The 14,002-nt window shown below is 33.2% G+C and overlaps 2 protein-coding genes across 3 annotated transcripts; both read right to left on the reverse strand.

Annotated features, from left to right (window-relative positions):
* Positions 1 to 4,789: 4,789 nt before the first annotated feature.
* LOC120144176 (subtilisin-like serine-protease S) lies at positions 4,790 to 8,363 on the reverse strand. Its single transcript, XM_039158308.1, has 11 exons — positions 8,245 to 8,363; positions 8,069 to 8,160; positions 7,871 to 7,968; positions 7,650 to 7,802; positions 7,441 to 7,552; positions 6,736 to 7,273; positions 6,480 to 6,574; positions 5,985 to 6,224; positions 5,783 to 5,897; positions 5,478 to 5,682; positions 4,790 to 5,367 (listed from the first exon to the last, which is right to left on the reverse strand). The coding sequence occupies exons 1-11, from the start codon at positions 8,320 to 8,322 to the stop codon at positions 4,820 to 4,822; spliced, it is 2,274 nt and encodes a 757-aa protein (XP_039014239.1). The 5' UTR covers positions 8,323 to 8,363; the 3' UTR covers positions 4,790 to 4,819.
* A 3,773-nt stretch (positions 8,364 to 12,136) lies between these two features.
* On the reverse strand, positions 12,137 to 14,002 carry LOC120144178 (zinc finger protein WIP3-like). Of its 2 annotated transcripts, XM_039158310.1 has the most exons (3): positions 13,732 to 14,002; positions 13,309 to 13,677; positions 12,137 to 12,853 (listed from the first exon to the last, which is right to left on the reverse strand). In XM_039158310.1, exons 1-3 carry the CDS (start codon positions 13,867 to 13,869, stop codon positions 12,434 to 12,436), a joined length of 927 nt encoding a protein of 308 aa, XP_039014241.1. In that variant the 5' UTR covers positions 13,870 to 14,002; the 3' UTR covers positions 12,137 to 12,433. The 2 variants fall into 2 exon arrangements, with proteins under 2 accessions (XP_039014241.1, XP_039014240.1); XM_039158309.1 differs by having other exon boundaries at positions 13,309 to 14,002.

Raw genomic sequence — 14,002 nt, forward strand, 5'->3', positions numbered from 1 at the left:
AAGAAATATGGGTATTAAGAATAAGTTTAAGAATCAGCTTAAAGAAAATGACAAGTTAAGGCTTCAAGTAGAACCGATGTTCATTTTGCTTCCACTTTCAAACACCATAATCCTCCCTCCCATCGTTGGAAGAAGGATTGTAAATGTTCTCTTTGCTTCCACCTTTAAATGTTATCATTTAAAGAGAATTTCTCGAAAGAGGTTTCTGAATTGATGAACAAGTTTTTTAAAATGATATTTTTTAATTAAATGAGTCAACGGTCTATTAGTACCAAATAATTTAACTTAACATGTTATATCAGCCTAATGTTACTGGGTTAACAGTGAGTGACCGATTTGTTTTAACTTATTTTTTTAAGAATTTACACTATTATCAATATTTTTCATACATGATTACGTTGAGAACAAGTTTTATTCGTATTTTGAAATGAAACAATAAATTAGTAGATTCACTTTCTTAAAACACTTTTAATAATTACAATAATTGTGAACTTGGGTATCCATGTTTATAAATTCATTAAGTTTTGATCAAGCGTTTTATGTCGTTTTATTAATATTATACATCTCTTTCAACTGAATTTATAATTATCTTTCGAGTCTCTTCGATAATCAATATAATCGTTGAAATTTAATAATAATATCTAAATCGAACACACAAATCAGATAAAGTGAACAAAAAATCAGATTAGTAATCAAAGAACACAAAACTAACAATAGGAAGCATTCAAATACAAACACTTGATTAGATCAGGGGAACCAAACTCAAGCTAAAGTAAAAGAAACATTTAGGGGTTGTTTGTTTATTTCAGAATGATTAAGCGCTGAATGATTCAGAGGCTCTGTATGAATTAGCTCTGAATGTGACATGCTGTTTGATAATGGCTCTGAATCATTCAGAATGTACTTTTGTGCTGAATCATTCAGCATTGTTTTGTTGAATCAGTCAGCACTGAATCATTCAGAGGTGAGAAACAAACAGTCTGAATGCTAAACGGTTCAACATTCAACGTTGAATGATTCCATTCAGAGCCAAACAAACAGCCCCTTAATCTTTTTATTGAAGAAAAGTCAATCGAAATATGAACCCTACTCGGATGATGCTAGGCGAGACCTAATTACATACTTCATTATATAATCCTCCCAGTCAATACTTTTGGAATCGAATCCAAATTCAGCCATATTTATCCCTCTTTCTTCAGCCATCTTTTGCAGCTTCTCTAAATTTCTGCAATCAAATCTGTTTTTGCATCACCATTAAATTTTAAACCGTTGAAAATCAATTCAAAGATCACGGCTGCTGCTTTGGTCAAATTTGGAAATTCATGGTTGCTATTTTGGTTCAAATTCGGCAGCTAAAATGGTTGAAAATTAGCAAGGTACAATTGCAATTTTAGTCATTGTAATTTTAGGGTATTTGCAAGATTAGTCCTTAAGCTTCAACTATAAATACCCTAGCTCATTTAGCTTCAAAACCATCCCAAAGCATTCTAGCTTTCTTTCAATACTATAGAGAATTTAGAGAGTTTCTCTAGAGTTGTTTTCTCCTATTTATCAAGAGAGAATTATCATTGTTTTTCCTTGGTAGATCGAGAGAAGTTGTAATTCCATTTTCTTATAGTGAAATTTTTCTACCGTTGTCCGTAGTTTTTACCCTATATTATTTAGGGGTTTTCCACGTAAATTTTGTGTCTCTTTTATCTTCATTTTTATTTTCTCAAATTATCAGTTGCGATTTTGCTCCATCCGATAGTCGTCTTCTGCAACATAAACGACAGGATACTAAATGTTTAATTTACCCAATAATTAATACAACTTCAAAACACGTGCTTACATTCCTGTGAAGAACACATAAGGTTTGTAACGTTCTGCTAATCGCATTACGGACTTGGCTTTACGTTCATGTTTTGTGTAAACTTTCTTGAAAAATTGACCACTAAGTATATTCATCAAATAGAGCACCTGAACATTCAGATTAGAAACATGAAGAAATGAAGATGGAAGTTAAAAACTATAGTGTGACAAAAGGAATAAGTTGATATAAGAATGACAGACCTTGAGTGGGAGCACGTACATAAGCTCTGCTAATCACTGTTCCATTACCAACTTTTACTATCTTCCCATTTGTATCAATCCATGGGTTTTTAGTGAAATAACAACGTATAAACTTTCGAAGATCTGACAATTTCATAGGATTTCTGTACGAAGAACTGACATGGTAAATGTTGCCATGAGAATTTCGATGATTTGCATAATGAGCTTCCATAGCCACAACCATGGCATTCGCCACCATATCTACTGGTATCTGCATATGTAGTTTTGAAATTCTAATTCATATTTTCCATTTCCAATTTTAGTTATGGGTAAACTACTCAAATGACCATGTAACTATGATGTTTGTGTCGATATGATCACCATACTTTCAATTTTAGCAACATGACCACATAACTATTTAAGTGAGTTCAATGTCGTCACCCACCGTTACAAAACAAATGGTGTAGCTGATTTGGCTGTTATTGACTGATGGAGATTCTCATCAGCTATGAAGTTTGTTTTGTAACAAGTGGCTACATTAAAACCACTTAAATAGTTATGTGGTCATATTACCAAAATTAAGAGTATGATGATCATATCGACACCAACCTCATAGTTAAGTGGTCATTTGCATAATGTACCCTTCATTATTTTTGTCTATTAAAGGAAGAAATTCGGAAAATAATAATAATAAAAAAACTTCTTACCACATAAGGGCACAGTTAAGGTTGCCAAGAAAGTATGTTAATCTCCCTTTGCCATAACTCATAATAACGCTATTCATATTTATAAGCTGGTTTTGTTGATGTTATAGGTTAGTTTCCTCCATTTATCAAAATAAATTTAAACCTAACAATAGATTCTAACCTCACTTTTATATATATATATATATATATATATATATATGGTAAAGTTTATTAGATTTTATCAGATTTAAGAACATTGAATGAATGAAAATAGATTAACATAATGAAATGAGAAGATATCCATTGAAAACAAATATAGTGTATATTTATATAAAACTTAATGAGGTTTGTGTACTTTCCCACTAAATTAATTAATTAAATTTTATTTTATTTTTTATGAGAAAAAATATTAAAATGTTAGAGAAACTGAGAAGGTTGGCCAGAACTTTAGCCAACTTCTTTTGTACATTTTTTTTTTTTTTTTGCAAATTTCGCCGACAATGTAGAGTTTGGCAATTAGTGTGTTGAATTAATAATGTAATATGATATTAGGGGTAAGTGTTCGATCGAGTCGGGTTAAAAGATTTTGAGTTATTCGAGTTAATAAGTTCTATTTTATAATTCAAATTTTATTTGAAATTTTTTCGATTTGAGTTTATAAAACTCAAGTATTGTTTGAGTTTTTGTTTAAATTTAATTGTAAATATTTATAATATTATGATACTATTTAATTTCAATTTAAATGATTTTCTATAACCATATATATATATATATTCATATGTGATAAGAGTCAAGGGACTCAACTCAAACTTGAAAATCAAACCACTAATTACTAAAAAAATTGAGTTATTTGAGTTCTATTTTATAACTTGAATCGAATTTGAAAGTTTTTTGAGTCTATGCACGTTTGTTAAATTACGACTCAAAGTCAATTTGATTCAAATTTTTTTAAGTCGAGTTGAAAAAAATTTAATTTTTCGAGCTAACCCGAGTTTACTCACCCTTATATAATATATTGAGTGTGATAGTGTATAATTTTATATTTACATCATAATAGATTTTTTGAATTAATTTATTATTAATATTACAGATAAATTAAATATTAATTTTAGAAATAAAAGGATTAAATGATAACCAACACTATTATCACGGTTTTTATTTTTTAAATTTTTATAATTATAATGGTTTATATACAATACAATGAAATGCTAGTATAATAAAACAAGTTGGGCATGGGACTAAATGAGATATTAATATGTATAGACGTCTAGTTATTCATTAATTAAACGTGAACTTTTTCAAGTATAAGGAATAACATGTGCCAAATAAAAGCAAATCAATGGGTTTGCGTTTGCGTCATTTGAAAAAAAAAATATAAATTATATTACAAATCACTTTATTATTAATAAGATTATAAATAGATTACTATATTTTAAAAGCTACAAACAATTTATTTAATTAATCGATTGTTACAAACATATCATTTTACTATTGTAAATGAATTAGACGTTAACTTTTTAGTTACAATCATATTATTTTATTTGTCTATTATAACAATCATACTTAATTTATTAATTGTTATAATTATATCATTTAATTATAATTAAAAAATCAATAAATAATACATATTCATTACTCTTTGCACTTTATTTTCAATGCATTCAAATTTTGTAAAAAAAGAAAAAAAAGTGTCAAGATCTTTAGGACCACTATTGATAGCTCAAGGTGAAAAAACTATCATCTAATTCATATATTAGTGTCTTAATTATTGTTATTCTTTGAGATTTCGGGTTCGAGCACCATGAATGTTGAGGGTACAAGCGTTCAATATCAAAAGGTTGAGAGTTATCTTTAAACAGATACTACTTACATTGTATTTATCTCAGATTAATAAAAAAAAGTGTCTTAATTATCAATTAGTCAAAGATAAGCATCAAGTCCCTTTCGAATTACTGACATGTGTTGGATAAGATTTTTTTTAGAAATTATAACTTGTTTTCTGCTATACCCTTCATGATCAAAGGCATGCACAATATTATTGATAACAGATGGCTACACAAAGATCAACTCAAATTCAAAGATGCAGTAAACAGTTTGTTGTTTTAAACAGAGAGCACACTGAGACCAATAGGACTTCTGACTTTGTGAATGCCATTGCTCCATGTCAAAGCCCCAAACACAAAGCTTCCGTTGCTCTTCTCATAGGGCATCAAATCAACCCTGAAAGACATCTTCACTCCAGTCTTCGTAAAGCAAAGCTTTGAAGGCGTGACTTTAACTTTAACACCAACTGGATGATCTATATATGCATGATAAACCGTGGCGTCGTTACCGTAATATGTAACTGTTCGATGAACAGATAAACTTCCGTTCATGTTGGACACACCAATTGAAGGGTAGTTTAAATCATAGGATGGTACAAGAGGTTTTTGGCAATAGGTTAGTTGGCCAGTGAGGTTCTTCATTTGTGCAGGGCTTGCACCCATACTGCAAAGAAAACCGATGAGGTCGGTCGAATCATAGTCATAAATCAGACCAGGTTCAAGTGCCGCGGTCGGATTTACGTGTCCAGATCCGTAGTCGAATGGTGTGGTCTCGTTTCCAAATGGTTGTCTTCCAATGAGGTGTTTGGTGTTATCAAGGACAGTAGCTGTAGCAGCAAGAAATGAAGTCTTATATGTAAAGTATTACCAAGAAAATTACTGTATTTCATCCATCAACCAACTATTCTGATACTATTCAATGCATAAAACTGTTAACCTGTTGTCATTATTGCGGACTTTATGGCTGCCGGACTCCATGAAGGTTTGATTGATTTTATTATTGCAGCAACCGCAGAAATATGAGGACAAGACATCGAGGTTCCAGAGATAATGTTATAGTTGACCGAGCGTTCCGCGGTGTCTACAATTGCTACGGGAGACCATGCTGCCAGAATGTTCAGTCCAGGTCCCGTAATATCTGGCTGCATAAAATTTGCACGTTAAACTTGTTTAAAACAATAGAAGGGATTATGTCACATTAAGGCATGTGCAGGACAGTATTGAAAATCCAGTAGTAGTTACTTTGATGATTTCTGGAGTTATAACATTTGGTCCCATGGAAGAAAATCCAGCCACTGCTGGTGCAGCTCTAGTGTTTAAAACCGTTATCGTCGGGTATATTTTGGCTACCGGATTCCTGTAGTAATAGAAGTAGTTAGTACTATTACTACTACTTAGTTCTGAAACAGTAAGACTGCATATTTACTTCTCAATATACACTCACTTTTCCGTTTTCATGTACTCTTGTAGCAGCACTGCTTCTTCTTGACCAATTAGAGTACCTGGGAGCACAAACTGGAACCCAACGTCTTTCGCTAATGGATCTATAAGTATAATACCAACTCCGCCACCTTGTCTTATAAATATGCTTTTCTCTCTTCGTTTATCTGTTACTGCCTCAGTTGTGCACGCCACAATCTTTCCCTTGATTAAAGTAGCATCCAGAGTATTGTTCTTGCAAAAGCTGGAAAATAGTAGAAAATGAATCTGGTTAGTGAGTGGTATGAGTTTTGAGAAGCCATTCGTCATTATGAATAATCCTGGGCCTTGTTCCAAGCTTTATCTTAGACCGTTGCGTCGTAGTATTTGGAAAGAATATTTGGCATAATTCGAGCGATTATACACATTAATGGACATCGAAAATGCAACTCTGAGGCATAGGATGATCATGAACATGTTCCACATAAATAATCCTGCAGAGTTGAAGTTTTAGGCATACCTAGCATTGATTGGTGACACTCCTTTGGCAGCTGCTGCACTCCCAGCTACCAAACCATATGAGGCATCCATTTTCAGAGGGTTTAAAGAGAAACCCTGAGAACATAAAAACATCCTGGTAAATATCAAACTCATATGCAGTTTCCAGATTCTTTTTACTTCACTTTTTGTGTTCATTTCAAGCTCTTTTTGGTTTTCCTGTTGAAGAAGGGATTGAGGTTGGGATCCTGAGAGCAAAAATGTTTACAGAATGTTACCTTCAAAACTCTTGAATTACCAAGATATACATTTGAGTTGAATATTCTGTCTACGGAACTTGCAGCAACTGTGAGGATCCAAGGAGCAACATTCGATGCAGTGCCTGGAAAAAACGAATTTCCAGCTGAGCAGGAGACTAGAATTCCTTTTTGGAATGCATGGAAAGCTCCAATGGAGATTGCATCTTCAAAGTATATACTTTGTGGAGGATCAGGGCCGAGGGAAAGAGAAAGGATATCGACACCGTCGCTAATAGCATCATCCATAGCCAAAAGAACATCAGCATCACTGCAAAGATTAAACCAGCAAGCTTTATAGATTGCAAGCCTGGCACTAGGTGCACCACCTCTTGCAGTGCCCCTGGCCATGCCAAATAAGCTGACATTTGCTACAACTGATCCAGCAATGGTGGAGGCAGTGTGGCTTCCATGACCATCGCTGTCCCGAGCTGAACGGAAGAAAGGCCCTCCTTGTGACTCGAGAGACCCGTATTCTGCTTCAAACCCTTTGAAATAGTACCTTGCACCAATAATTTTCCTGAAAATTTTGAACCAATGTATAATTGGAATCACAATTATTCTATGCCAATCTCTTTCATATAAATCTTATTGATTGTTGATGTCAAACATCATTATAAAAAGGGGGAAATCGCTATGAACTGATAAGTATCGAGAGGAGAGTTCACATTGGGAATGTCAGCATACCTGTTGCAGTTAGACAATGCAAACTCTTCTCCGGTTTCACATTCTCCCTTGAACTTTTCAGGCACAGGACCCAATCCTTGATCGCTAAAGCTCTCCGATTCAGGCCAAACTCCTGAAGAATCATTTTAAATAAGGAGAAGTTATGAAGGAAAATTTCAAGAAACAGCAAAAGCAAGCAGATGCAGTCCTGCAAAGCATTAGTGCATTACCGCTATCGATGACACCAACAATAACATTGGATGATGAATCCATTGGATGATCCTTATATTGTTGAATGGAGTCTATTCCTAGAAAATCCCATGTATGTGTTGTATGGAACTTATTTGTCCTGCTTTTGAACACGGAAACAACCCCGTCGTTCTCTGCAACGCAAGTGCAATCGGTAAGAATTTAAACTGCATGAAACACAGTTATAATTGCGAAACAATACCTGCAACTCTTTGTGCTTGTTCTGGTGTAAGCATGGCTGAGAAGCCTCTAAAGCTTTTACTGTAATGGTGAAGTGCAGCTTCTTTTGCTCCTTCCAAACTGAAAATTATATGTCAAAACTTCATTAACGATAATTACCCATAGTATCAGTGAATAAATTAAGACTTCTAAAACAACAAGCAATTAGCTAAGTGCATGCCTTCCAGTAATTGAAGCAAGCATTTCATGGTTAGCTTTGATAACAAATTCCGAGTTGGGATGAGAATGTTCCCCCATGTAAACAATATAATGCTGCGAAATTGAACAAAACACAACGAAACACCATCAGATTATCCACCTAAATCAAATCAACATGAACAGATTTTATTTCCTTACCTTTGCTTTGTTGCTGTCCCCATGAACCAGATTTAAACTAATGAACAACAAAAGAGTTGGAAGTTGAGAAAGTCTCATGGTGATGAAAAACCAAGAGAATAATAGCTTAAAGCTGGAAACGGTGAGGAACCATGACCAGCAAAATGACCTTATTATAGCAGAAGAAACACAAAAAAGGTGAGTTTCAATGCCGGCATGATTTGATTAATTGATGAAAGTCTATTTCAGTGAATTGTCACAAGTAGCCGGCTTGATCTTGTATTTTTCCTTTCAGATATGTTTCATGTAGGACCTTACATGATGATTTCTGTATAGAGAAAAAAAAGTGTGGTTATTGGAAGTATTCCATTGGATAATGTTGAAAGAACAAGAACATATGTTGGGTGGAGAATTTATGTTCAGCAAAAGTGACATCAAAACAGCTCCCAAATGGAAGTTTCTCAACTCCCAGAAGTTTAACAGGGGTGTTGAGATGCGGCATACACGGAAAAGTAAAATTCGAGGCCCATATTTTAAGATTGACTTGACATGATACAATGAGTCGGCCGGATAAATGACCAATCTTGAGGTTCCAACAGTGCCAAATCAAAGGATGAAGCCGAATTTGAGAGCTCTGACCCAAAGGCATCAATGCAATAAGCATCAAGGTTTTGAAGAATATTCCATTACATGAAATCATTTCCTTCTGGTTTGTAATAGAATTCATAAAAGTTATACATATTCTGCACCAAAGAGCAGGCAACAAGAGTAATGCCAATATTGGTTTTTAAAATCCTTGGGGACCAGTAGGCCTGTAAATGAACTTAACGTTCAGCGAACCGTTCATGAACCGTGCGGCGGGAAATTCGTTTATGTTCGTTTATTTATTAAATGAACGAACATAAACAAGATTTTACGTTCGTTTAATTAAATAAATGAACATGAACAAAGGGCTTGTTCGTTCATTTACGTTCGTGAACGTTCGATTATATGTTCGTTTATGTTCTTTCATTTATGTTCGTTCATTTATGTTTGAACAGAGGGCAAGTTGAATATGTTACGAAGATTATTGAAGTTGTTTGGATTTCAAGAAGATTGTTTTGTTGAACAAATTAACTTTAAGACTTTATTATGTTCATATATCTTATTTATGATTTATGTATGTTTTTATCGTATTTGAACAAATTAACTCTAAAGTTGCATGTTATATTAATGAATTTTAAGTTGTTATTCTTGTTGTTTACTTTTTTTGCATTCGTTTGTTGTGTTTGAATAATTTTTCTGTGTGTTTGTGTTGTTCGTTTATGTTCGTTCGTTCGTGTTCGTTTATGTTTTTTATTATTTAAATAAACGAACAAGAACAAGCTATATTCCTTAATGAACAAACATGAACAAAAAAAATTTGTTCATTTATGTTCATGTTCGTTTATTTATTAAATGAACGAACATGAATATATACCTCCGTTCGTGTGCGTTCGGTTCGTTTACAAGCCTAGGACCAAGGACGGATTGACGTGTAGTTTTTTGGGGTCAATTGACCTCATTTAGGTTTAGAAAAATCTTATAAAAAGCAAGAAAATTTGAGTACGTAGGAAGTAAACAAATTTAATCAAATTTGAGTATTACTTTGAGTATTACTAAATTCAACTCGATTCTAAAAATTTAAAGTTGAATTCAATTCGATTTAAAAATTTGTAAGTGTAAAACTGTGAAGTTCGATTCGAACTCGAAATCAAAAATTAAAGCTACACTTAAACTCAAAAAAAAAACTTGAACTCGAAATATTAATATATTTAACTCGATTGAAGCTCGAATTCGAACCTGAAACTTAAGTACATAAAAATCTTATACTGATTAAAAAAACTACATATAAATGTCAATATTGTTAATAATTTAATTTTAAAATTAAAATTTTAATATATTAATATTTCGAGTTGTTCATGAGTTTTTCTAGTCGGATATCAAATAATTCGTTTCGGCTCATTAATGACTCGAATCGAGTCCATTTAAATTTGAATATTGACCGAACTTTGATCGAATCAAACATAAATAATTTACGATCCTCCAAAATCTTATCCGTAAATAGGTGGTGGAAGGATTTGCATGGGCATTAATAGGGGTGCTTATTGTTCGAGTCGATTGTGAGTTGGACAATGCTCGACTCATACTCGTTAAAAATTTTTGCTGCTTGACTCGACTCGTTTCTTGTTAAGCTCGTTAAAAATGTGTTCGACTCGTGCTTGTTAAAAAAAATTGTTGCTCTACTCGACTAGTTGATCGTTAAGCTCACTAAAAAATTTACCTTATTTTTTTAACTAAAAATAAAATTTACTAATATTGTATGTGGATATTAGGGTTTTTTGTATTAAAATAATATTATTAATTAATAATATTTTATTATTTATTAAAAAATAATAGATTAGTTAACTCATTATTATTTTTATTAATAAATTAATTATTATTATTTAGATTTATTTGTTGAATGAAATAATTTTAAAGTAATTACTAAAAATATATTTTAAAAAATTAACGAGTTGCTCCTTAACTTATCGAATCGAATTAGACTTTGTTCAACTCAGCTCGTTAAAGTTTCGAGTCGAATTTGAGTCAAGCCAACTCGAATCGAACGTTTAACAAATTTTGAACCCAGTTGAGTTTAAGCTACTCAACTCGTTAATCAACCCGCATTAATCAATGAAAAAGCGACTTAAGTCATAAGTAAAAGAATCTTTGCAACGAGTTAGGTTTTTCTTAGGATTTTAATCCGGGGAAAATAAAAATAAAAATTAGTAGAGGCGCTGGCATTTAATCTGCGCGAATTAGTCTCAAATTTGAAAACAAAAATTGCATCTTAAAACCCTGGAGTTCAACTAATTTTCAAAATAGTCCTCTTTTTCTTTAAAAATTCAATATTTGAAAAGTGTTCATTAAATTTCAGAATTTCTCCCATTTAGTCCTCAGTCAAAATCTCTAAATCTTTTGAATTATTTATTATTTTTTAAAATTGATCGAGAGAGAGAATCTTTTGTTGGATGATTTGGTGAAACCTCCAGGTTTGACAAAAGAATGCCAAATTTTGTAAGCAATGACCATGGCTAGATTATTTTTGACGTCATCTTTACATTGATATATCTATTTCATAATTAAAAGAAATTGCATTCATGAACTTCATTATATACGCGTGGTTGGTGCCATGATATGGGTTAATTGAGGTAATCAAATGTTTAACCAAACTTTCTTTTAATCTCCTTTTTATCTTTCAACCAAATACTCAAAAGAGATTAAGAAAACATATTAATATTAAACCATTAATTGTTATACTTATGAAATGCTCTTCTATAAAACAATAACTTCTATGTCTATTAAAATTTCTGGAAAAACTATTTCATAAGACGAAGTCTTCCTATTTTACGACTAGTCGTATTTCCTCCATGAAATCATTGACAAACTTAGGAGATCTATCAGAACCAATTTATTTACTTTGTCAGCATACACATAATCATGATGACATTAGTTCTAACATTAGTACAAAGGGTCGATATATAAATTCTCATTGTAAGACTGAGGGAATGATCTGAACTCTCCTCTCTCTTGGTCTTTTAAATTTATTATCTCCTACTCATCACTTTCCTCAAAATCTATTGATTATAATTCTTAATCCAAATCAGATGAAATGAAGTACTTACAACTATCATAATATCGCATTTTACCATACATTAGCTATTATTTTTTTAAATCAACAAACCACTCATGAATTAATTTAACTGGAAAGTGTTCATGCAGGAAACCTTTAATATATGGACCAAGTGCTTCTCATGCATGCTTATACATGGAAACGATATATACAAAACTTTAGAACTAAAAGCATAAAAACAACATGATTGATTGAGAATTATAATTAAGATGATGCTGGTAGCCAAGACACGTAAAGACATATCAGATCATTTTTCAATGTCTGGAAAACAATACAAATCCCCGTCCTATTAGTAAAAGATTACCAGTTAGCAATGAAGCTGATAAATTTTCTCCCTTAGAAAAATAACCCAAACTTGTTTCAAATCTCCATGGAAGAGAAGAAAATTCATCTACTTCACCACTCGAGGTAACCCTTTTCTTTTCCTTGTTATTCCCGATCACGAAGCATGTAAGAAAGCGATACCTAATTCAGAAACACGTGCGCAAGTTAAAGTGTATTTGGAAATGGAACGGCCTAGTGAGTGAGTTCATCTTCGGAGCCCGTGGTGCATTCCTTGTCGAGCCAAGGGTGAGGAGAATGGCCCTTTCCGAAAGACCTAATGTGATCTTTCAAGGACCGTTTGTGTTTGAAATCGGAGCCACAGGTGCAATACCAGAGCTTGCCGCAGTTCTTCTCGTGGGTTCTCCAATCGCCTTTGACGGCAAACGGCTTGCCGCATTTCCGACACACGAAGGGCTTTGCTCCGTGTTTCCTTTTGTAGTGAGTCTGAAGTGTCCTAAAGTCTTTCAATGGCCTGGCTCGTGGGTGGTTGATGTTGTTCTTGCAGCCTTGAGCACAGCAATAGCATGGCAGCCTCAGCATTGCGGCTGGTTGTGTTCCTTTAAGTGAATCTGGCCCTTTCCTGTATTCAGATCCATGCCCCCACATATGCATCTGTACCAACAATAATCTTTCCCTTCACTTGTTTTTCCTTCAAATAACTTCATACTCTTAATATTTTTTTAAAAAATCATTCTGTACCTATTCTTAAATTGTATTCTCTTCATTACCAAAAGTAAAAGTAAATTAGAAAATAAATTCGGAATTTGATGTTTAAGAATATATATAAGACATGATTACTAATAAAAAAAGGCAACACCAAGGAACATTAAGATATATCTTTTAATTAAAAGTTGAATGATTAAAGTGATTAAATAGTGGAAATTTCACTCAATAACAAGAATCCAAAGCTGTGAAAATGAAGCTGCTCAGATTAAAATCCCATGGCCCTCACACCTTTCCTTTTAGTTCTTCCTAATCAATTTCATCTAATTAATTCCTACCACTTTAAAAATCTCTATTATTGGTTCATAAGATTAAATAACTGGAAAGATGAAAATTTGACTGACCTGCATGTTATTGTACCTATTGAAAGTCTTGCTACATATGGAACAAGCAAACTGCATGGGGCCAACGAGAATCTGTGCTGGTGTTGGGATCCAAAACCTACTCTCTTTGTTGAAAGAACATCCATGGAAGCTGAAGCTTTTCTTGATGGCTTCTTCTTCTACATCCTCCTTAAAAATCTTGTTTTCAACGACTGGATTACAATTATCTTCATGATCTGTTGCACTACTGTTAGGCAACCCAATGTGCAAAGAAACTGCAACTTTCTCCATCTTTTCTTCTTTAACAATATTCTCTTTCAATGATTTGTTCTCTGTCATCCTGCTTAAAAGAGGCAGGCATTGAACAGTTTCCTTCCCATGCTGCTCATCATCTTGTATCAAGATAGCCATCGTGTTCATAAATTGAACTCGCTTACCATTCAACGACGATGAAGACGATGAAGAAGAAGATGATAGTGATGAAGGAGGAGGAGTACTAGGAGAGGAAGATGGCTTGAGCCATTCAATGAAAGTAGGAGCTTGGAATTCCTCAACATGGTAGCTCCTAAAATCCATCTTCATCTTTATGTGGGGAAAGGCCTTGAGCCTTGAAAAATATAGCAGCTGGTTTGGTTTGTCTTTTAGGACAAATTACAGTCCTTTTCTTTTCTTCCTTTCCCCTTTTATCTTTTCTCCACCTTTTTCATTTGTTTGA

This window comes from Hibiscus syriacus, unplaced genomic scaffold, assembly GCF_006381635.1.
Source record: "Hibiscus syriacus cultivar Baekdansim isolate YM2019G1 unplaced genomic scaffold, ASM638163v2 tig00110882_pilon, whole genome shotgun sequence".
Lineage (NCBI taxonomy): Eukaryota > Viridiplantae > Streptophyta > Magnoliopsida > Malvales > Malvaceae > Hibiscus > Hibiscus syriacus.

Bases quoted from the DNA above. Each gene is read 5' to 3' on its own strand.
- LOC120144178 (XM_039158309.1), bottom strand. From the start codon at position 13,869: ATGAAGATGGATTTTAGGAGCTACCATGTTGAGGAATTCCAAGCTCCT. The intron at 12,854-13,308 runs GTCAGTCAAATT...TTGTTGGTACAG, and splicing joins ATAGGTACAATAACATGCAG to ATGCATATGTGGGGGCATGG.
- LOC120144176 (XM_039158308.1), bottom strand. From the start codon at position 8,322: ATGAGACTTTCTCAACTTCCAACTCTTTTGTTGTTCATTAGTTTAAAT. The intron at 7,274-7,440 runs GTATGCTGACAT...CAAAATTTTCAG, and splicing joins GCATTGTCTAACTGCAACAG to GAAAATTATTGGTGCAAGGT. The intron at 5,368-5,477 runs GTTAACAGTTTT...TTGCTGCTACAG, and splicing joins GTCCGCAATAATGACAACAG to CTACTGTCCTTGATAACACC.